A 25,567-nucleotide genomic window follows, 5' to 3' on the forward strand; every position below is an offset into this window, starting at 1 on the left:
TTTAAGTATTGTTTCTGCTATTGTTGGAAAATCCATATTTATGGAAAACACATTACTGCAATAAACAAGCAATAAACAAAACCTTGTTTCAGTCACATATAATTTAAAAAGAAATTCCAGGATATGACACATGAAATACAAAATTCTCATATGCAGGGATGACAATATTTTTTTCAGCTGAACTATTAATGTTGAACCAATAATGGGGAAAAGTTGTGATCTTTTCAGTAAATTTTAACCAAAAATGTGGACTTGAACACGCCACCATGAACTTGTGAAGTGAAATGCTACAAAAAGTCTCATTAGTCTAAATCTTCATACTTGTATTCAGATTCATCCAATCGCCAATTAATTAAGAATTGTGCTAAACCTGTTCGCAGAAAATGCGTTATGAAATTTATCAAAATGAACAAAACAGAAAATCAACTTGGACTTGCTTAAAGTTGATTGAAGACATTTCTACTCATCCAAGAGGGTTATTCAGTTATTCTGAACTGAAGAACTGATAATTCCTCTCAGATGAGAGGTGAATTGTCTTCGACCAACCTAAAGCAAGTTCAGTTGATTTTATTTTGCTCTTCTTGACTCACACCTTAATCTCTATGACTGAGAACCTACAAAGACACAATGTGAAATTGAGTTTGCACAAGATCATTTTGATGACAAGAATAAAAATAAGGTACCTAATCACCCTTAAAATTTCGACAATTCCCACCACTACTCAATTTGAATAAAAATTGTTAGAAATCCACTGATCAGTAGAAAATTGCCATCGGTGCATATAATAAGAATCAAGAAGTGTCCCTCTTCTATACAGCTGAAGGATATTGGTCGCGGGTGCGTTGTCTCTTGGCCAGACTGTCCTCATCACTGATACCAGCCATTAGATATTTCAGGCCTGTGATCCAAGTTCGAGCATCCTCTCCATTGCCTGAAACTAAGTCAAGGGACTCCATGTGTTCTCCATAGTACAGACTAAAGCAGCAGTTGGGATCAAAGCTGCCTTCTGCATACCGCTGGAAGATTTCAGACTGCTTCCCCTCACACACTTCCCGGATAGAGTCAATGGAGACTGTTGAAGAAAACAGAAAATCAGCCAGACAGGTGGTGGAATGTTTCAAAATACATTTACTTTTGGTGATACCGTTTTCATAAATAAAAGTTAATAAAATATCCTGACATATCGCTAACTTTATAGAATGATAATAGTCTCAATTGAAAACCCTTTAATGCGATGCTTATTTTATCAACCAATTCTGGTAAATACGCAGCCCTGGCATGTAGATTAAATTCTGCTTTTCAAGCAGTAGTTACAGAGTACATGAAGAACCACAAAGTCACACGTGAACAGTATAGATTGCAGTCTCCTCTAGCTCCCTTGTGTCTGAATGTGTGAGCAAGAGAAAAATAGAGCTAGACATCGAAAGACATGGCCTATTTTAAATACATATAATATAAGACCGGATATAAGACGACCCTGATTATAAGACGATCCCCTCTTTTTCAAGACTCAAGTTTGAAAAAAGACTTTTTGAAGAACAAATTTAATTTTTATACAGAAAATAATTACAGTACATTTGAAACAAATAATTACGATAATATATTCGAGAGAAAAAGCGTGTTATTTTGTCTCATTCAATTTTGCAAAAACTGTCTATCACATCTTAATATGAACATTTAAGTTTGCATCATAACTTCTCCTCAGCTGCCGGTTAACCTGGCCGATCTTCGACCCACTTTTCTACAGATTGTCACTACGTTTCTCCATTTTCTGTTATCTATTCTCTTATTGTCCTCTCTTTTCTTTCTTACCGCTAGTTTTTATTTTTCTTCTTCGTGACAAGGGTTCACTTTGGCCTGTGGAGTTAAATGCAGCATTTGCTTTAAAGATAACTGGCACCATCTAGTGTTGTGAATGGGTATAATGTCTAGACCCCGAATGTAAGACAATCCCCACCTTTTCAGTCTTATTTCAATGCAAAATACACCGTCTTATATTCGGGCCAATACAGTATATATATATATATATATATATATATATATATATATATATATATATATATATATATATATACTGTGATCCTTTGTTACTCTCACGGTTAATGGGTTCCAGGACCACCTGCAAAAACGAAATTTCGCGATATAGCAATAAAATATTTATCTACAGTAATTTTCACATTTATGAACCCTCCTGATACCAAAATTAAACTAACTTCTATTTGTATTCCCTTTTCTCACTCAATTATACACTGTTTAAAAAACTTTTGTGTCTCATGGAAGTGCGCTGCATTCCGAGACTCACGGAACTAAGCACACTTAAGGATGCGGTCAGATAATAGAATGCACGTACGGTATCATGTTACTACTTACTAAAAATCTGCAATTAGTTGAAGCCGCGAATATTGATGCACGAAAGTGCAAGGATTTTATATATATATATATATATATACACACACACTGTATATACACACATTACAATGGTATGAAAAAGTTTGGGCAACCCTGATCGTTTTCAAGATTTTCCGTTATAAATCATTGGTTCTTCAGATCAACAAGTTCACTTATTCACCTCTTTTACACACTCTCCACTGCTCTGGATTGTTGATCCTAGGTACTTAAAATCCTCCACCTTCTTGATATCTTCTCCCTGTAACTTCACTCTTCTACTTGGGTCCCTATCATTCACACACATGTACTCTGTCTTACTGCGGCTAACATTCATTTCTCTCCTTTCCAGGAAAAACCTCCACCTCTATAGCTTCTCCTCCACCTGTTCCCTGCTTTCACTGCAGATCACAATGTCATCTGCAAGCATCATCGTCCATGGAGGTTCCTGTCTGACCTTGAAGAGGCGGCTCAGAGCTGATCCCTGATGCAGTCCCACCTCTTCCTTGAACTCCTCTGTCAAACCTACAGCACACCTCTCCACTGTCTTACAGTCCTCATACATGTCCTGCACCTCTCTAACATACTTCTCTGCCACTCCAGACTTCTTCGTACAATAACAAAGTTCCTCTCTGGGCACCCTGTCATAAGCTTTCTTCAGATCTACAAAAACACAATGCAGCTCCGTTGGCCCTTCTCTGTACTTCTCTATCAACATCCTCAAACCAAATACTAGACCTGTAGTACTTTTTTTGGCAAGAAACTATACTGCTGCTCACAAATGCTCACTTCTGCCCTTAGTCTAGCTTCCACTACACTTTCCCATAACTTCATTGTATGGCTCATCGCTTTATTCCTTTGTAGCTCCCACAACTCTGTACATATCCCTTGTTCTTAAAAATGGGCACCAGCACACTTCTCCTCCACTCCTCAGGCATCTTCTCACTATCTAATATCTTATTGAACAACCAAGTCAAAAACTCTACTGCCACCTCTCCTTGACACTACCATACCTCCACAGGCATATAATCAGGACCGACTGCCTTTCCACTCTTCATCCTCTTCAATGCCCTCCTCACTTCGTCCTGACTAATCTTTGCTACTTCCTGGTCAGTCACCTCTTCTAATTTTTGTTCTCTCTCATTGTCCACATTCATCAACTCTTCAAAGTACTCTTTCCATCTTCCTATCACACCACTGGCACCCATCAATAGACTTCCATCCCTATCCTCAAACACCCTAACCTGCTGCACGTCCTTCCCATCTCTGTCTCTCTGTCTTGCCAACCTGTATAGATCAGTCTCTCCCTCCTTACTGTCCAACATAGCATACAAGTCATCATAAGCCCCGTGTTTGGCCTTTGCTACCTCTACCTTTACCTTACGCTGCATCTCCCTGTATCCCTGTCTACTCTCCTCAGACCTCTCAGTGCCCCACTTTTTAGCTAACCTCTTTCTCTGTATACACTCCTGTACCACTTCATTCCACCACCAAGTATCCTTACCTACTTTCTTTCCAGATGACACACCAAGTACTCTCCTACATGTCTGCCTTATCACATTAGCTGTAGTTGTCCAGTCTCCTCCTGACCACCCAGAGCCTGTCTTAACTCCCTCCTTAAAGTCATGCAAAGTCATGTCCTTTTTCAGCTTCCACCATTTCGTCCTCTGCTCTGCCTTTGTCCTCTTCATCTTCCTCACCACCAGAGTCATCCTACACACCACCATCCTATGCTGTTTGGCTACACTCTCAGCTACCACTACTTTACAGTCACTGATCTCCTTCAGATTACACAGTCTACACAATATGTAGTCTACCTGTGTGCTCCTACCTCCACTCTTAAATGTCACCCTATGGTCCTGCCTCTTCTGAAAGAAAATATTCACTATAGCCATTTCCTTCGTTTTTGCAAAGTCAACTATTATCGGTCTTCCTGCATTCCTCTCCTGGATACCAAACCTGCCTATCACCTCCTCATTGCCTCCGTTTCCTGCACCAACATATCCATGGAAGTCTGCACCAATGACAACTCTCACTTCTAGGTATGCTCTGCATCACTTTATCAAAGTCCAGCCAGAATTTCTCCTCCTCCAGCTCACATGCTACCTGTGGAGCATACCCACTAACAACATTGACCATCACACCTTCGATTTATAGCTTTAGACTCATCATTGTACATGACACTCTTTTTACCTCCAGGACATTTCGGACAAACTCCTCTTTCAAGATAACTCCTACTCCGTTTCTTTTCCTATCTACACCATGATAAAAAAAAACTTGAACCCTGCTCCTAAACTTCTAGCCTTGCTACCTTTCCACCTGGTCTCCTGGACACACAGTATAGCTACCTGCCTCCTCTGCATCACGTCAACCAGCTCTCTACTTTTTCCTGTTACAGTTCCAACATTCAACATCCCTACTCTCAGTCCTGTACTCTTGGCGTTCCTTTTCTCTCTCTTCCTACGAACACACTTTCCTCCTTTCGTTCTTCGACCAACGGTAGTCCAATTTCCACCGGCACCCTGAAGGTCAACAGCACCGATGGGGGTCGTTGTTAACCTTGGCCTCGACCGATCCGGTATGGAAGTCATAGGTTTAATTTGCTTGTTAGATTTGGCAAAAGTTTTACGCCGGATGCCCTCCCTGACGCAACCCTCTGTAATTATCCGGGCTTGGGACCAATACAATAAGACACTGGCTTGTGTCCTCTTGTGGCTACATTGCCAAAGAAAAGAGTACTACAGTTGCAAAATTTGCTTTGCGGATGCTGATAGAGAAATACAAAGAAGGCCAGAGGGCGCTGCATTGATTTTGTAGATCTGGAGAAGCTTATGAAAGGGTGCTCAGAGACTAGCTGTGGTATTGTATGAGGAAGCCTGGAGTGGTGGAGAGTGGTGCAGGACATGTATGAGGACTTTAAGACAGTGGTGAGGTGTGCTGTAGGTGTGACAGAGGAGTTCAAGGTGGAGGTGGGACTGCATCAGGGATTAGCTTTGAGCCCTTTCTTGTTCGCTATGGTGATGGACAGGCTGACAGACAAGGTTAGACAGGAATCTCCATGTACTCTGATGTTTACAGATGATATTGTGGTCTGTAGTGAGAGCAGGGAACAGGTGGAGGAGAAGCTATAGAGGTGGAGGTTTGTCCTGGAAAGGAGAGAAATGACGGTTAGCCGCAGTAAGACAGAGTACATGTGTTTGAATGAGAGGGACCCAAGTGGAAGAGTAAGGTTAGAGGGAGAAGACATTAAGAAGGTGGAGGATTTTAAGTACTTAGGGTCAACAGTCCAGAGCAATGGAGAGTGTGGAAAAGAGATGAAGAAGCGTGTACAGGCAGGATGGAACGGATGGAGGAAAGTGTCAGGTGTAATGTCTGATAGAAGAGTTTCAGCTAAAATGAAAGGAAAGGTGTACAAAACTGTGGTGAGACCAGCAATGGAACGGGTGTAGGATGGAACGGGTGTAGAATAGTGTCAGGTGTGATGTGTGGTAGAAGAGTTTCAGCCATTTATTATTATTTTTTATTTAACCTTTATTTATCCATGTTAGCCTCATTGAGATAATCTCTTTTTCAAGAGGGATCTGGGCCAAGAAGGCAACAATCTGGGCCAAGAAGGCAACTAAAATGAAAGGAAAGGTGTACAAAACTGCGGTGATACCAGCAATGCATGGTATAGAGACAGTGTCACTAAGGAAACGACAGGAGACAGAGCTGGAGGAAGCAGAGATGAAGATGCTGAGTTTCTCTTTGGGAGTGACCAGGATGGACAGGATCAGGAATGAGTACATCAGAGGGACAGCACATGTTAGAAATTTTGGAGATAAAGTCAGACCGTCCAGACTGAGATGGTTTAGACATGTCAAGAAGAGAGATAGGGAATATATTGGTAGAAGGATGCCAAGTTTTAAATTGCCAGGCAGTCGGCCTAGAGGAAGACCAAAGAGGAGGGTAATAGATGTAGTGAAAGAGGACATGAAGGTAGTTGGTGTGAGAGAAGACGATGTAGAAGACAGGGTTAGATTGAGGCAACTGATTCGCTGTGGCGACCCCTGAAGGGAAAAGCCAAAAGGAGAAGACATCGTCATCATGAGTAAAAGGCAAGCAAAGAAAACAACTCTAACCATGGGAAACATCTTGCCAAATAATAAGTATAATAAAAACATGAAAAGTGCATCATTTTTGAAAGACAATGTTAGCGTGTCTTCATCCAGTGCTGCTATTATTCATGGAGAGTTGAGCCATCTATGAACAGAATCAAAATAGTAATGCAAAGATTCATCTGTAATTTCTTGTAATTAATTAACCTGCCTTAGAACATTGTTGTTACCTTACTATTAAGGTAAGTGATTTAGTATTGACTTGATCACTGTTAACATCAGGGGTTTATTTTTACTTTGATGAGGCAGACTAAATGCTAAAATGAGACATTGCAGTATTACATTTTGTTATTTTCATTTATGTTGACAAGTGGTTCAGTATGTATTCACCGCTTCTCTTTTTTGCATGGTATGACTGCACAAAAACTACCCAATGGATTCTCATGATAAGTGGTAAGAAAGTGTCAGGTGAGAACCCACTGGACTCTGAAATGTATGTATTGGAAATTATTTTCACCAACATTTTCAGGAAGCCAGAGGCACAATAATCTGTAGGTCAGGGTAAAATGTTGAATTTGAGAGTGTTACGGGATGTTGCAGTCTCTGACTGCCTTGTTTGTTTAAGATTTGGTTGCTCATTTCATTGCCTTGACCACTTGAGAAATAAAACCACAAAGAAAATCCTCAACTTTCATTTAATAAGGTTGTATAAGTTGACACCCAAGTATTCATCAGAGAACTCCAGATGCATTAAATGATTTATAAGGACCACCATCTCCTGATCAGTCACTTACCTTGTAAAAAATATCACTTCCTCAGATGTTAGAAAAGACTAGTGTGTCACCACTTGATGAAGATGTCTATCTCTCTGACATAATTTTTGTATCATCCAAAACATAACATAAAATATTACTGGAATGTACGTTTTTACAATCATTAGTACACAGTATAAAGACTATAAGCAACCTCATGAGATACCTACACTACTATACTGGGTGTTTGAGAGAAGCCTTATATTAATCCTCATTTTTTGATTCCAAGTAGAGAAGATCAGAACTTTCTGAGCACTGAGGGATTCATTCCTTCATTAGCCACATTAGTAGATGATGTGCTTGTAAAGACTTAAAAGCTGAACTAAAATTAAAAAAATAGCATTAAGTGTTCTCGGGGTGCCTCGAGATATTGAGAGGTGCAGTATGCTCCTGTTTTTTTGTGTGTATTCTGTTATAAGTGCAGCAGGTTCTCTGGTCCCCCACTGATCAGTGCATGCCCTGGGATTGGTAGGGATGGATTTTATTTTCCAAGAATGAAAAATGCATCTTCATTCCAATTAGACAATTCTGATAGGGGAAGAATGTTGCACACAAAAAATACACATTGTAAAGACAGACAAAAACATATGGTCTCTATTTGTGGTAACAGTCTCCAGGGTTTGCATTCTACCAGCAGCCCTACAGCATCTCTACCCTGGGGTGTTAGTTTCAGTTTAGTGTTTATGAACACTATTTCTTCGGAACAATCAATGAAAATGTCCCCTCTACTCCAAGCCACCTGCAAAACCAACACCTACTCTCCTCTTTGACGAAGTGTGATGTTTTGCTCTTTAGCTAGAAATTAGAAGATTTATTTTGTTCACTTTCGAAACCTTCTGCATTCATTTCCAAAATGAGCCATACACATGGCTCAACAAAAAATAACTGAAGATTATACGCCAAGGTTGTACTTGATTTTTCTTTTTTCAATCATCATTACACTACAAGATCACAGTGGCAGTTCAGCAAATGTGCATTGGATAAGCTTTAATAAACTCAATAGTCTTTCCAACACAAATCAGGTCATACATTTTTTTTTTTTGTTATGGCCTCAGTGCCTCATTACTGTATATGTAACGAAAAAGTAAGGAATAGTAACAGAGTTGGTCTGAAGTAATTGATTGAAAAATATATTAGGATTTGGTATTATCCAAAAGAGAAAATAAAACAGGTTTCCTAAATTTACTAATTGCTTTTCTTCTTCTGTATTGCACTGGCTACTGGCTCTCTAGACAGTGCACAAGGCATATTTCATTGCATAAAAGCAAAATAAATAAATAAATAATAATAATAATAACAGTAATAATAACAAAAGCACATTATCTGTGCAATCAAAACTAATTTAATGTGTTCGTACTATATTATACAGGGACATTGGTACTGGTGCTTCTCAGTCTAAGTCGTTTCTAGCGGTTACGTGAATATTAAGAAATCCCATGGTTGTTTTTTCTTTATGAAAGCTTTTCTGTGGTTGCTTTCAGGTCACCACTGGTTGATTATTCAACCCTTTGGGTTATTAAAGTGTGGGGTGTAAAAGACTTAAAAGAAAAAAATTGAGATGCAAATAAATATGTATTTAAAGATCATTTCAAATTAGTGTGTGTTTGTGTAACTTAACAAAATAATGACAAGACTGAAGGTCATGGTGCAGCAAATTGACGGCAGCGTTTTAATTCCAGTGGGTGGGTCAACTTAGAGTAAAGTAATACCCACCAGGTAGCCCTACACTGATTAAGGTAGTTGGGAAGATTAAGGTTAGAAATGGACGTGTAAGTTTTGCATCACAAGAGATTGCTGGTCTCTGTAAAAAGTCAGCAAAACCTGGTCCTCTTTGAAAATGCCTTTATAGAACTATTTTTGCGATATGGTGCTATATAACTAAAAGTGCCTTGAAATAAGACAAGACTGTGACTGAGTGTGACCAAAAACTGAAGACACAAATTTAAGTAGTGAACAAAAAGCATGACTTTGTACAAGAGCAGAGTTAAAAGAAGACAGTATGTTGTTCCTAGTTGAATAAAAAGACTGGAGGGCAGATTAAAAGAACTGAAGCTATGTTGTGTGTTCACTGCCCTGACTCTGATGTGTGAAAGTATCGTACAGTCTGTTTAACTCAACCAGTTTTAAAATATTTCGTTTCATTTTTTTAATAGGTCTCTACATGAAGGGTTACCCTCCACAAAAAAACGAATCTCTCAAAGCAATTTTATGTGCTGTGGATGAACACAGAACAATAACAACAAAAAGCAATGTAATCTGAAGCTCTTGCTATATGCAAGGCTCATATATGGCCTCATTTGGGCAGATATCACACCACTGCTAAGTATATTATCAGATAAGTTAAAGTGGTGGGGGGAAAAAAGCTGGAACAGTAGAGCTGAAGTTAACCAGTTGCATTATCAAATCCACCAGTCAAATCTAATAATGTTATGCATGTGTAAACAATCCATCAATAGAAGAACTTCACAATGAAATGTTGATGCTGTTTAACTTTTAACTGCATTTACAGACTGCTGGGAAGACGTATGGTGTGTGTGTGTGTGTGTGTGTGTGTGTGTGTGTGTGTGTGTGTGTGTGTGTGTGTGTGTGTGTGTGTGTGTGTGTGTGTGTGTGTGTGTGTGTGTGTGTGTGTGTGTGTGTGTGTGTGTGTGTGTGTTCATTTAATGGCATATGAAAGACACTGTTTGGTTAGATTATCGGTGATGAATAATTAAGTCAATTTAAGAAGCTTATCAAATCTAGGGCTACAGGGGAGGGACATCAACAGGAAGCTGAGCGTCTAAGCTCCCATGGGACACCCAGCAACACTGGGAGCTGCTTCTAAGAAGTTGGTTTGCCTTCTAATATTTTATTGTTAAGTGGTTTTGGTGGCTCTTTACAGATACAGAGCAGAAAAAATACATATCTACTTTGAAAAAAAATTACCCAGACCTGAGGGATTTTATGGGAGCAAGGATTAGATCTAGCATAACTAAAAGCCACACAAGCAGCGATGAGGAAAGCTGGATCGCCATGGTATGAAAAAAGATGGATACTGCATAGGCCACAAAATAATTCATTAAATCTCATGCATATCTGGATGAAGGGCATGTCCAGAAAGTGATCCATTTTTTTCCAGCACTGTTGATTTTTCTGAGACAAAATTTAGCCCTCTATCCTACAATACTATGACTCAATAAATACATATCCAAATATTGAATAGAATCTCCCAGATCTAGCTTATTACCTGGCTGACTTATACCTGGTAGAATATCACAATTTGTCCATGTCAGGTGAGTCCTGGCCTGTCACATTTAATATTGCACAAATGGCTTCCCATGGGTTTCAATTAAAAAATAAACAGAAGGGCTTTAAAGTGATGTGAGAAGAGCGAAAAAGACGGTACTCACTTTTGGCCTTCTCATTCTTGCGTGATGGTCTCCATCGGATGCAGGACTTGTGTTCATCAAGATAAAAGAAGCGCACCAGTCCTCTGGAGCTGCCGCGGAGCTTCACCATCTGGGTCCCCATTTGCATAGAGCTCATACACTTCTCCACTGAAGCCAGACAGAAAAAAATGGTTTGTCAAAAAGGGAAAGTGAGTAAGCCTCAACATATTGCATATTTTTTGTCTGGGCAATAGACAAAAAAATATGCATATACATAGATGCATGATATGTGCATTCAGAACATTTTGTCTGTATGCATTTTCACAAAATCAGATGTGTGTTCTAACATAAAATACGGTTCATACATAAAAACAAATCAGTGCAAAGCAATGACAATGAATAAGCCTGCAAAATCCAGCAGGGTCTGACTGTTTGAGTAAGACCAAGTGAAGTGGAAAGATATATGACAGCGAGAAAAAAGATTTCACTCACATGGATGAACACATAACAATGACAACAAAAACCAATGCAATCTGGAGCTCTTGTAACATGCAAGGCCTCATTTGGACAGATCACACACCACTGCTAAGTGTGTTACCAGATATGTTGAACTCTTATGTGTGTGTACGAGTGTGTGTTCCAATGCATTATTTTACGTATTCATTTGTGAGACAAACTGGGTCGATTCATACACTGTCCTGTCCCATGACAAGACACATTGGCTTAACTTCATACAGCATTATTGGAAGACTGGGATGTGACTTCTGAGAAAAATAATCAGCATTGATTGTTGATTTCTTCTGAGAATGAGGTTCTATTTCAACAATGTCTGCTGGTTTATTTCCAATAATCCAAACAGGATGAAACAAAAACTACTGGAAGATCCACAGAACATCAGTCTCTTCTCCTGTGGAACCATCTTCCTCTCAGTCCAGGAGACAGACACTCATTACGAGTAGTGATAATGCTTATTAAGGCTAGCTTAGGCTAATCCTTAGCAAAGCTGCCATAGGCATAGACCGCTGGGGAACGTCCCGTGATGCGCTGAGCACCTCCCACCTCGCCTTTATCTTTACACATTCATGTCTCATTATTTCATAGTTGTAATCTGACATATTCCATGGAGTCTTTGCACTCTATCGTTGCAGATTACCATGGATACTGAAGTCATCGCCACCAATGTTTTCATCATCAGTTGTCATTGAATTAGTTATTAAAATAACAAACTGTCATCTTTATATAGTAACAGCTGTTATTTTTATTGTGGACGTTTGTATCACTAACCCTTAATCTCCCATCTATCTATTCTCTAAACCTCTCACTCCGTTAATGCCTTTCCTTCCATGTCTTTTTCCCCTCTCCCCAAAAATATCTCCATATTCCTTTCATAGGGAATGGTAGGCTCTCTGTAGCATTAAGCATGTGTATAAATCTCTCTTCTTGGAAAAAAATAATGATATAACACTATTGCAGTGACTTGGTACTGTCTCAGTATACACAATCATATTCTCAGAAGAAATTTATAAAAACCCAGGGAAAGGAAAGTATACAGGATGTTTTTCTCTGCTTTCCTTTCTGTTTGTGTTCCTTCTCATACAGTAACATATCAACACAGAATGAGTAAGATAAATACCAAAGGTGGTCTGAAACAAAGAATACAGCTCAAAGTATGGAATCTAAACAAAATCAAATCTAAGTTTTGATCTAAATGCACAATGAAATATGTTGCATTAGCAAGTAATGTAAGTCAGCATCAATAGAGTGCTCCCAGTTAATTTTGATTGGGTCTGATTGTGGTCTCAGTCCATCTCCTGGGTACTGTTAATGTGATTCTATCATGTTCTCCTAACATCTGCTGATGTGGTCCAGAGAACAAATTCACTATGCCTATGCCATAGTGAATTATGCCAATCCTCAACCAGCTGTCAGGCTAACAGTAAAGGCAAAGCAAGGAAATATCTCTTCCAGTGCCCTCTAGTGGTACTTTCTACTCTGCCTGGAGATAAATAACATAGTGTAATCATGTCACCTTGAAGAAATAGCTGAAGGTAAAAATGGGCAAATTCAGGTTACAATCTGTAGGTGTACCACATCCACTTTTTGGTGATAATGCCCCACTGCCACCAACAGTAAAAACAAAGGAAAATGCCTTTTAATGACCAAGCAGTAAGAATAGTATTTTGTTTCAGTTAATGACTATTTGAATATTCAAAAATTATCTTCCATCCTTAGTTATATCATCACAACTACATCCAAACATCAACCTGTTTAATTGCCAGAAAGAGCCCTATTAATATAATGAGGTAGAGTGAGGTATCTCAAGAGAGAGTGAGCCGGAGGGCCAGAGACAGCCAGAGACAGAGAAAAAGAGAGGGACAGGTAGGCAGGGCTAAAATAAAAGGCCTCATTTGTTCTGCTCCTGTAATTAATCACACCATTTTCATTCATTTATTCATCTTCCTGAAGACAAGATGAGCAACAATAATCTCGTCTTCAGCCGCTTATCCCCCCTGCAGACTATGGCTCTTCCGCACCCTATCCCAGCTGGATACAGGCGAAAGGCATAACTCTCGAAGTTGGAAGAAATTGGAGAACCTGGACAGAATCCACACAGACTCGGAGAGAATACTTTAATCCAGCACAGAAAAGAATCAAGCCCGGAATCTTCTTGTTATGAGGCAACAGTGCTACTCAATCCACCACCATGCTACAGACTCGGTTTTAATCATGTGGTTATCATTCATTATAAACCACATAGAATTCTAAATTTAATCAGCAATAAATATACACAGCATCCTACAGTTTACTTTGATACACCATAATGCAAACAGAAGATGTGGATGGACGCACATGCTCTGATGAGCAGAAATTCTCCATTTGTGCAGATCTAACATGGATCATATGCAGGAGAACCACAGAATACAAATCCTCCCAATGTGGGAAAAAAGATAAAGAAAACCGAATGTAACCGATGTAACAATTTTACACACTTTTCAAGCAGGAGTGAAATTATATCCATTGGTTTGAGATGGGGCGGCACGGTGGCGCAGTGGGTAGCACTGCCGCCTCACAACACGGCGGACCCGGGTTCGAGTCCCGCTCTGTGCGGAGTTCGCATGCTCTCCCTGTGTCTGCGTGGGTTCTCTCCGGGTTCTCCGGCTTCCTCCCACCTCCAAAAGCATGCACTTCAGGTTGATTGGCTGGTCCCAAATTGCCCGTAGGAGTGAGTGTGTGTGTGAGTGGTTGTATGTCTTTGTGTGTGGCTCCGCGGTGCACTGGCGTCGTGCCCGGAGTGTCCCCTGCCTCACGCCCTATGCCACTGGGATAGGCTCCAGCTCCCCGTGACCCGCTGCGGCGGATATAGCGGTGGTCATATGACAATGAATGAATGAATGAATGGTTTGAGATGTGGAAAGACCATATCACATTATGTAAATTCAAAGTGATGTGAACAATGCTAGAAAAAAAGTAAACAGTAGAATAATTCAATAAATTTGGCAGAAGTACTTAACACACACAGGGAAAAGAGCAATTATAAAATGTTACTTTGATTTTCAGTAATGTGTTCTGAACAAACTGACCATTAATAATTTTACAACTTGGGCTTCTGTCATGTTACACTTAAGAGACATGGCAGTGGAACAACCTTTGATTGATTTCTAGGGAGTTATTTATGTTTCTCTTGACTGACTGAGTACCTTGTGCCTAGAAGTTGGAACACCGAAGGGTGTTCACAATTGCATCTAGAGGGCGGAGCAGCAAGCCATGAAATGAGCAGTTTCAAAGGTTGTTTGGAATGAGAGCATAGAGATTGTGCAGACTACTAGATCAAAATAAGACCACCGAAAACTGTTCTCCTGCTACTCCTAAATTGCTCATCCCACTGCTCCTGTCAAATATACTCTGACAGCCAACTCTTTTGTCCAGCTATTGTTACTGCTCTTGCCTGGGGCCCAGATTTACACCCAACATTTGTGTTGACTAAGAATAAAACTTCACAGCAGTTACAAGTCCCTTTTGTGCCGATGAATCCAAAGTAATGAATCCAAAGATACTTGTTCTAACAGGACAAACACTTTGAATTGTGCAGGTCTTGGATGCAAGTCAGTACTTTGTAATGAGGAGGCAGAAATGGAGGCTACACTATGCCCACATTTCACTGCCAAATAACTAAAAGGAGGCGAGTTTGCTCTTGGTGGGGAAACTCTATAAGGAAGTTTGTTAATTCTTTGAAAAGTTTTTTCTATGTATTTTATGAGGAAGTGCTTACAAACATAGTGAGACCGGTCGTACTAAATTTGCATGATGTCCAAGCGATCAGCGGTGAAGATTATCTGGTAAACCAATGAAAAAAGTTAGAATATACAAATAACATTATGGCTTTTGATTCGGTGTGCAGCTGACATCCTACCTCCAAAGTCAATCCCCCACTCTTCTTATATTGTTCCACTATTTCTGTAGTAGATGTCACCAGACTGCTGACAATTGCCCTGTTTATGGTTGATTTAGTTGTTTTCTTTTTCATTTTGAGTTTCAATAATTACCTTCTATAACTACCCTCTGTTTACAGAAATACTGGCAATGGTGAGAAGTCTCATTGGATACATTTATTTGAAGACTAAAAGTATCCAATTAACTTCCTTTTGGCTTCGCCACATCATATCATCCTTTTTTCCTTTTAAAATGAACGCTCCAATCACGAGAAATTTTATTGAATAAAATGTTAAATGAATATTTTATGTTCAATCTCTTTAAAGTTGTTTTCCGCATTACCTTTCACTTTACATACAAAAAAATATTTGGCAGTGGGGAGAACCTCTTACTGAACAAAGTTTGAGGGCCATTATCCAACTTCCCTATCCTCAGGGCTATCTATAATCCAAATTATCTACCAAATATTTCTAATAAGTCATGCCAACAGAGTCACTTAACCTAACCCCGATTCATAGTAATATGTTTGTGAGTTCTGGGGTAGCCAGATGTGTCCCAATTGCACATTAGGAAGGGAAGCCATATGAGGGTAAATAGCCCAACTAAAGAAAGGAGCGAGGATCACTGAACATATTCAGCAATAATTAATAAACTAAACTAAAATATTTGTGATATGATTTTTTTGCCCGTTTTATCACTCAGTGTATGGAGCAACAGATAAGAATACTCTCATAGTATCTGAAAGGTATTTCAACTAGGATACAATGTGTGAACGCTGTAAATGTAATCATGAGTGAGGCAAACGTATCATTGTAAGAATGTTTATATTGGACAAATGTGGAAAAAAAAAAGAAAGTCTAACAAACCTTTTTAAATCTGAGTTTTGAGTAATATCATTACACACCCATAGTGTGGTAAAGATCAGAGTATGTGCTGGTGCAATGTGCCAGCCTACAATCATCTGAAAACTTGCCAGTTTATTTCAAAAAGGACTAGACAAGATGGCATAAAGTTTCAATTGCAACAAATCTATGTAGTAATGGTCTACCAAGGAGCATTTCAGAATTTTTTTTTCCAAGACATCTTAACATATGAAAGAGCATAATGATAATGAGAACATTTCTCCAATTGAGAAATGCCAAAAGTATGAACCTGAGATTGAATCTATGGTTAAGAGAGGTATTATTGTAGAAGAAGTACTGTATGTACAGTGCAGTAAAATTCATTCTCCACGCTAAACTGTCTCTTTGAAACCATATGGACCAATCATCGCTAAGCTGGACTGTCGTTGAAATGGATAGAATAATTTTGACAAGGAATGCTGGTCTAGGGGAACACATCTGTCCTGACAAGACGTTCACTGTGAGCTACTTGAGAGACTCGAGGGAGGAGTGGAGAACCGTGTGCTTGGTGTTTTTTTCCATGAAGGACGATAAAGATCTTTATCTGTTTGGATTGATGATAACAGGGCCTCTGATGTATTGAAAAGTTGAGAAGACGGTAGCAAATCAAGAAATCAAAAGGCTGACAACCGTGTTAGGTAAGATGGGCCGGGCAGTGGGTACTCAGAAAGTGATTAACTTAACCGCAAGTTGGGTAACATCTCGGGGAGCTCAGTATGCCATGTGAGGAAGTGAGAGTAGGGAGCCTGGACTATAGAGTGGACTGAATTGGCCTTTGTCATTTTGGCATCTTGGCTGAGACCCGAGTTCTTTCCTATCCATGACACCTGTTGTGACTCTTTGGCAGTGTCATCTAGACCAAGACCTACCAATAGAGCACACATAAACATTGGACTTGGACATAACTGCACACACATCTGCTGTCTGCTTTACCAGTCATGTGATTGGTGTTCTGTGAAAATATTCATTGCAATAAGGACCTTTTTTTAATGGTAATCATTATGCGTTCTATAGAAAGCATCGTGGAGAGTTGTTATTTTCTAACCCCTCCCCCACTCACCCTTCCTTCCTTCCTCTCTCTCCTTTCTTCCTTTCACATGGTGGCGCATCCGAGTACACAGCGACCAACACTCCTCACTAGTGAGTTGTGTCAACGAAAATTCATTGTATGGTACTTGTACTGTATAATGACAATAAAAGATTTAACTTATGATACTATTTAAACCTTTGAAAAGTCAGCTGTTCAACAACCTTTAATAATAATAATAATCCTTTATTGTCCCACAGTGGGGAAATTTGTGTGATTGTGGCAGCGGGGGAGAGGGGGTCATACATACTTAAATAATATATATACATATTAACATATGCAACATATGAAATAACATTCACATATTGCAAACATATTAACATATACAGGTAGTCGTCGACTTACGACCGCGATTGGGCCCGACAGATCGGTCGTAATTCGACTTGGTCGTAAATCGACTCTTAAGTAAAAATTCAATCCAGCAGCGCTGGTGCTTGGCTGGGGGTCGTCCGGATCGTCAGCTGGGGCAGCGCGTGGGTTGGTGGGAGCGGGAGACGATCTTTTCATAATCATTGTGAGCTTTGTCTGAATTGTTCGTTTCTTTTTCTCCTCATAAATTTCATGATATGGACGGAAAGAGTTTTTTGCCAGTTTCACTATTTTCTCCCGAATCTGATCAAGTTCTTCGTCACTTTCAAATCCAGCACAAGAGTTCACGTAACGCTTGACAGTTTTTCCATACGCCATTCATACATTTCTCCGTCACAGCCTCCCAAGCAGCCCAGCCCATCAGTAGTGGGCTGGGCTATTGATCTCACAGTGTGACTGAACAGCGTGTGTGCGCCGTGGTGACTGAAGAAAGCGCGGGAGTCACAGAGCGTGAGTACTGTGACTGGAGGGAATGTCTGCGTTACCCGGACATTGTGGTCGTAAAGTCGGTCGGTCGTAAGTTGCATAGGTCGTAAGTCGACGACTTCCTGTATCATATCATCAGAAATTTACAGTTATATTTACAAAACTATAAACTACAGACTGCAGAACTGCAGATTACATTGGTCATCCAGATTTAGAATTATTTGTTCTTTGAGTTCTTTGAGTGGTCTGCTGGGAGGATTTCTGGTTATACAGTCTGACGGCCATGGGCAGGAAGGACCTGCGATAGCATTCCTTCACGCATCTTGGGTGAAACAACCTATCAATGAAGGAGCTCTCTAGTGATCTTATGAGTGCACTGCAGAGGGTGGGAGTGGTTTCTCATCATCGATGACAGCTTGGCTGTCATCCTCCTCTCCACCACCACCTCCACTGAGTCCAGGGAGCATCCTAGGACAGAACCCGCCTTCCTAATCAGCCTGTCCAGTCTCTTCCTGTCGGCTGCAGTGATGCTGCTGCCCCAGCAGACCACCCCATGAAAAATAGCTGAGGCTACTAATGTAAAGTCGTAGCCTCAGTCAAAGTCAATAAAAATATGAAGGCATCACTTTTGTTTTCGCTGCTATTTTTCATGAGTTAAGTCTTTGGCTATGTAAACAAAGAGTTTACCAGTTTCACAAATTATTCATGGTTTTATTTTAAATAAGTGTTATAGGTAATTCTACCTAAATAGATCAACTACATTGAGGATAAATCCAGGTGTAGCATATGAAGATTCTGATTAAACATGATTATTGAACAGGAGAGTGTTGGAGTGGTCACTTTCATCATAGTTTCATTAATGAAATTAACACTACACAAGTCACTGTTACAATACTGAAGCATATCCATTCATTTCTCATCAGCACTAGCTGACATCACTGATGTCAACTAGCACCAGGCTGACCTACATCAACAGTCTTGTATTTAGCAGGCAACAGCAGTCTCACTACGGACCACAGCTAGGGTTGGTTAATGCGCTTAAAGTGGGTGGTGTAGGAAACAGGCAGCAGACCAGATAGAGTGCAGTTTCCCATCAAAACACTGTATATCTAAGGCTGAATCCAGGTGGTGGTGTCACCTCACTTATGCAGCACAGTGACCCGACGGCTGCTGTCCTACTTCCAATATATCCACCCTTACAAAGCTGGCCAAGCAGGTGGAGTCAGACAGTCAGGCCACCAGGTTAAGCCCATAGGGATTGTCAAGAGGCCATATGTCCCAGAAAACCCAACATGTACAGAAACACACACAGACACACTCAAACGCAAACGTACAAATACACACACAGGTGATTCCATGATGAACCATATTAGTTCAAGGTTTTTCTAAACAGATTTATCTACCACTGTTCTTTTGATGTTCAATATTGTTTTTACTGTCTTAGTAATTTCAATATTCAATCAGATGGAGTTATCGCATCTTATAAAACTTACCCATGTAGCCAAGTCTCCACCTGGAAAATGCCACAATGCTTTTGCCTATCCAGAAAAACTCCTCCACCACAATGGACAGAGGAGCCTGTTGCCCGTCTTGCTGAGCTACAACCTTTGTTTTCACCTTGTCTCCATCAGAGGAGAAAGCTCCTTTGGGGAGAAGTGAAGGCTTGACTCCGGTGGCAGCCACAGAACTTGAACACATAAGGGCTGGGAATAGTGTGTTCTTCTTGGATGTGTTCATCATAAATCTCTCTGGCAAATAGCAGTTTCCAAAAAATCAAGGGGAGGTTTCCACAAAAATGTTGTTTGATAGAAAATGTATATTCAGGTAATTAAGGAACATAAAATAATCAAATAGCTGAAGCACGGCCTAATAAATACTCCTTTTGATCAAAATGCTATACCTCCACTGTCATTAGTATCATTCCTGGTAGATGCCTTACTCTCTTTTATGGTTTAAAAAAAGACAATATAATAAAAATTCCTTTTACTCCAGCAGACTTGCTTCACATGCCTCCATCTCTTCAAAATTACCGTATTCGATCTCAAAAACCGAAACAATGCAGGAGTTTGTCTTCAGAAGTAAGAATATGTCTTCTTGCAGTGTCGTTGTTTAATCAGCTCTTCCTTCAGCTGGCATTTGTCATTCTGCTGGATTCCTCTGAGAGCAACCGAGGCTACATCAATGGAAACAGAAATGACACAGATTGTCTACAGGCAAGAGAGTGTAACATGTGTTACGAAGGCAGAAATCCTAAATCCCCAGGAAGCAGTAATCCTAGTCTATGAGATTTGCTACATGTGCACAGTTAAACACAATGACCCACAGAAAAAAACCAAGGGGAAGGAGGGTACAATATACGATACAACAAGGAAAGATACACGTGTGTTTAAGCTCCCCAACCAATCAATCAACCAACAAGCTTGTGTGATGTCAGGAGATTTTCCATTGAGGGTTTAGGACAGATTGAGCTCCACGATTCACACATCTGTCTACCGTCAAGCTCCACATGACAAAATCATTTTATCAATATGTCTGTACTCACTCCATGTGTCTAGCCATCTGACTGAGCCATATCATCAGTAGATTTAAACCACATTGCATTCTTTAAATGAACATTTAAATCTTTAAGTAACATATACGTGTATATACCTAAAGGAGGTAAAAATGTAAGTGACTGCTTATGTATCATAATACCACACCCGGACAAACCTCCTATGCTTTTATGAAATTTGTTCTGCCTGTATAAACTCATTCAAAACAGTAACTCCACAAAGTTCCAAGGTGACTCTAGACAGTGACAGTAGCAGTAATGTCATGTTAAATGGTGTCAGACAGCATCAGACCTCTGGATATATATATATATATATATATATATATATATATATATATATATATATATATATATATATATGAACAGCAAAATGGCTGGACAATCAGGCATCAGATACCCATTTAAGAGCAAAAAAAGTTCTACTTCAAAAGGGGATATAGGACAAAACCTCTGGGTTGTGTTCCAGGAGGAGACTCATGTTTCTGTCTTAATCACCTCTTCGTACAAGTGGATGTTCAGTAGGAGCTGTAGATTATTTTTATCTCATTATGGAACGTTAAAACTTCTAATAGTTGATCTTGATTTACCATGCAATTGAGTTGAGTTAGATTAAATTTTAGATTTAAAATTTAAATTTTAGCTGTATGTCTTGTTTTTTTTACACCCAGATACCCTGTTAATGTTACTCCGATATAATGATAATACAAATAACACGTTTCTCACATTTAAAATTAAAAGCCCTCTAGCATCCACTGGGAGACACTTCAATATCTTACCAGGAGATAAATCCACATTTAAACTGCAGGACTAGATATTGAACCACCACCCTAATGATGAGTGGCCAATCACTCTATCACTAAATGAGCAACTCCACATGGATGAAAGCCCTCATTTCTTAATAAACTTTTATTCTGAAATATTTACAAGAATATGTTTTGAGTACCACAGGGGACTTTTAAGTAGCACAACTATTTTTTAAAGGTTACTTGAATTGTTGCCATGACAAAAAGAAATCTAGATTACTGAATGTTTCAATGTCAACCTTGGACAAGTATATTTTCTTGCAAACAGCAGGGAGAAAAATCCATTTCACTCCTGAACTGATCCTATAAACATCTAAAACAAGGGAGGGATTATCTGAACTGGCGAATGGCGTGCCGCAACCTAGGTATAACAAAATGCTGATTTAGCATTAAATCCCATACATTATGTTGGTATATGACATGTGGGCTTAACCCTAAAAAATGATAATCTTATGGCGTAAAAAACATGTTTGTTCATTAAAATAATGTAATTTCTCTTGAAATAAAATCACAAGTTCATGTAATAAAATCACTGATTTCTTGATGGTTGGCTTGTTATGACAGCTAATTCTTTGCAATATTTTGTTTAAGAAAAAACAGGGTTTACATTCAGTAACTGATGAAGCAAATATCTACAAAGTTCTGCCTGTACAACACACTTAACTATAATAAGGGAATACATTTCAATGAATAGCTCGTGCCCTTCAACACCTGAAACCATTCTATAAAGAGAGCAATCCATATGACACGAACTGAATACAATGCAGAGGTGAGCAAAGTTAACTAAATTAAAGACAACCAAGCAGGAAAGCTGTCACATGTGAGGATTTTGCACAGATGACTCACAAATAACAGACACGATGAGACCAGTGGACCTGAAGAGAGAAGAGGCTAATGGCAAAGAAGAGTGTGCTGAGAAGAATCAAATCACAAGATTGGTCAGTACTTGAAAAAGACAGTAACTCAATCTAGATAATTACAAAATAATAATTCAGCTCCTTAATTTTTAATAAAAAACAGATTTTTTATTTTATCTTATAATTTAGCCATAATCTTTGACAAATTACTATATTTTGTTTTTATGGAGCCATCACAAACCTAAAAATAATAGGGTTCTTTCATTAGTACCCAAATATATTAATTTTACAAATACATGTTCTAAAAATAGAATATTTTAGGAATATTGCCTTATGAAAAACCAACAAGACCATTTCAGAAAATAACTTATTTTTAGATGGTCTCGCTGAGATTAATATAGCACATAATATCTCGAGTATATAAAATTTAAAAAAGGGGCGGCAGTGGCTCAGTGGTAGAGCGCGTGGTAGAGTGGCTCTTCCAATGATCTGAAATCAGCGGTTCGATTCCCGCTCCCGTCCAAAACACCCAGACGTGAGCCGACAGTGGGAGGTGTCAGCTCACCTCCGGAGCACTGCCGAGGCGCCCTTGAGCGAGGCGTCCTTGAGCGAGGCGCCGTCCCCCTTACAAGTTGATCATTTGGGGCGCACCAAGCAGGAGCTGCCCACCACTCTACCTCCTCTACATGAGTACAGGCCCCCTGTGTGTGTGTGTGTGTGTGTGTGTGTGTGTGTGTGTGTGTGTGTGTGTGTGTGTGTGTGTGTGTGTGTGTGTGTGTGTGAGTGTGTTCAGGGCCTGTACACCCTAATTAACATGCATGTGATTTGATTTGGACTAACTAGAGTGTGCCACTAATTTCCCTTCGGGGATTACTCGAGTGTATAAAAATTTTTTTTAAAAATTAACGGTTATTCCATTAATCTTTCTATATTGCATGCAGCACCAGCAGTAGCACAGACCTACTGGATGGACTTCCAAACAAAACATCAGACACATCCAGAAGATTTTAGAGTTGCTTATCGCTCCAGAAGAAAAAAAAATCACTTCAGTCTGAGTGTGATAGTATATCAATTACAAATGTTTGTGAGGAGATCTCACATTATCACTCCTCCCATCCATGGTGATTATGGGGCTGTGAAGACATGAAAGAAATGTAGAGTGCAGAAGAGTCTTTCCCTTCTTGTATCACCACTTCCTTCCCCCAAATGACTAAACTTTTGACATTTATTACCTACACTAAATGTATTCTGTCCTGAAAGTATCAAAGCATTTAGGTAATAGGCATATCTGATCAATATTTGAATAAACCATTTAGTAAATACTTTGAGTGAATGCATTTTGCCTACTGTGTGACTTCCTATGACTTAATATTGCATTGATTCATGAAGTCTGCGTGTTCATTTTAGCAAATTTTACACTTTGAAATATTTTAAACATAACTACTGTATGTTGATATTATAATAAACTACTTTGTCTAATGTGACTTTCAGACACCCCAGGATAAATATAGACTAAAGGGACCCTACATTAAAGATTCAAAAAAGTATTTTTTTTTATTTTACAGACTTCCACATTCTACGTTCTGAAAATTAAACAAGAACTTTTTTACTGCAACAGAAAATCATCATCATCAGTCCACTGCGGAGGCAGGACGCATGTCCAACAAGTACGTCATGACCAGTAAAGCTGTTAGCCCCACAAACATAATCTCCTTCTTCTTTTGGCTTTTCCCTTCAGGGATCGCCACAGCAAATCATTTGCCTCCATCTAACCCTGTCTTCTGCATCCTCTTCTCTCACACCAACTAACTTCATGTCCTCTTTTACTACATCCATAAACCTCCTCTTTGGTCTTCCTCTAGGCCTCCTGCCTGGCAGTTCAAAACTCAGCATCCCTTCTACCAGTATATTCACTATCTCTCCTCTGGACATGTCCAAACCATCTCAGTCTGGCCTCTCTGACTTTATCTCCAAAACCTCTAACATGTGCTGTCCCTCTGATGTACTCATTCCTGATCCCATCCTTCTTGGTCACCTCGGCATTTTCATCTCTGCTACCTCCTTATTAGGGTTAGAAGAGGTTAGGATCTCACTGATTTTAATATTAATACCTAATTTCCCACAAATGTAATAAATATCACATTTGTGGGAAATAAGTTATTATGTTTGTAGGAAAGCTATTACATTTGTGGATTACATTTAAAGCTGCATTTTTTTATTACGTTTGTGGGGCTAACAAGGGACTTTGCCTATCCACTGTTTTATCTATAATTAACTTGACCTTAAAATTGTTGGGATGATCCAAACAGAGACACTCTGAGTCTGCAGAGTAGATTTCATTTGTGACTGCTATCATGACCCCATTCACTATGTCATCTGAGACCTGTACCATAAAGCTTGATTAACCTAGCTGGGCTTCCTCCTACTTATCTGGCTTCACTTAACGAGACATCTGCCCTCCGGATTTTCGGTAACATAAAGCCGGCTATCAACTCACTAATTCAAATCAGGCTTGTCCACTCTAGATCTGTGCGCACTCACATAATAAGGGCGGAGTTTGCTGCAAGCGACCAATCGCTAGGGGTGGGCGGATCGATCCGAATATCGATATTATCGATACTAAGCAAATACTTGGATCGGATCGATACTATTGTCCTGTGATCGATACTGCTCCTCCACCAATTTCCTCAAAGCACCGTTTCTCTGTGCAAATAGCGCACCCCCCTCTTTCTCTCGCCCAGCGCCCCCTGCTACTCTGAGTCTCTGCCTGAGTTACTCAGGCACACCTTTAGCCCCTCCCCCTACCTGGCCCCTGGCCTGCTGCATCCTCCGGACAGAGACAATGTACTCTGGAAGAGGCTTTTCAGCCAAAAAATCAACAATTCCCACGTAATCTGTTTTTCACAATGTAATTGGGTATCAATTTTAGGAGATTAGTTCAATGGTTATATGTTCACCCACTTGAAAACAATCTTGTTTTACTAAGGGCTACAGCTACCCATTACCCAAGGAACTGATTAATCTATTGATTAATTATATTCCTAAAGTAATCAGATAAAAATACAAGGTTCACAATATGCTATTGATATTGTTATTTATGTGACTGCTTTCCTATTTGGTCTGAATTTTAATGACATAAATAAAAGTTATATAGTGAATGAGAAGAAACACCATTTCCATTAGTGTAATATTTATTACCCCAAAAATGAGTCTCTCATAATATCTAACTTATTGTGAACCATATATATTAAAGTACTAAACAAGCTTTAATTCCTGAAATAACATTACGTAACATTGCTGCTTTTTTTTTTTTGGTTTGACTATGACTCTCTTGACTTTTGTTCTGAAACAGTTGTTGTAGTAGAATTATATATATATATATATATATATATATATATATATATATATATATATATATATATATATATATACACTGTTAAAGTTTGCATTGTAGTTATTTGTCTAAAAATGAAACATTT

At 39.3% G+C, this 25,567-nt stretch overlaps 1 protein-coding gene across 1 annotated transcript in view; it reads right to left on the reverse strand.

The window, feature by feature from the left end:
* The window catches only part of LOC137588946 (1-phosphatidylinositol 4,5-bisphosphate phosphodiesterase eta-2-like), a 105,765-nt gene extending 86,288 nt beyond the window's left edge, over positions 1-19,477 (reverse strand). Inside the window, exons 1-3 of the mRNA XM_068306307.1 lie at positions 19,371-19,477; positions 10,684-10,830; positions 829-1,072 (exon numbers count right to left, since the gene is read on the reverse strand). Of these exons, the coding sequence (XP_068162408.1) occupies positions 829-1,072; positions 10,684-10,830; positions 19,371-19,374 (395 nt within the window). The 5' untranslated portion in view covers positions 19,375-19,477. The remainder of the gene's footprint in view (positions 1-828; positions 1,073-10,683; positions 10,831-19,370) is intronic.
* Between the last annotated feature and the right edge of the window lie 6,090 nt (positions 19,478-25,567).

Source organism: Antennarius striatus, chromosome 2 (genome assembly GCF_040054535.1).
Source record: "Antennarius striatus isolate MH-2024 chromosome 2, ASM4005453v1, whole genome shotgun sequence".
In the NCBI taxonomy this organism is placed as follows: domain Eukaryota; kingdom Metazoa; phylum Chordata; class Actinopteri; order Lophiiformes; family Antennariidae; genus Antennarius; species Antennarius striatus.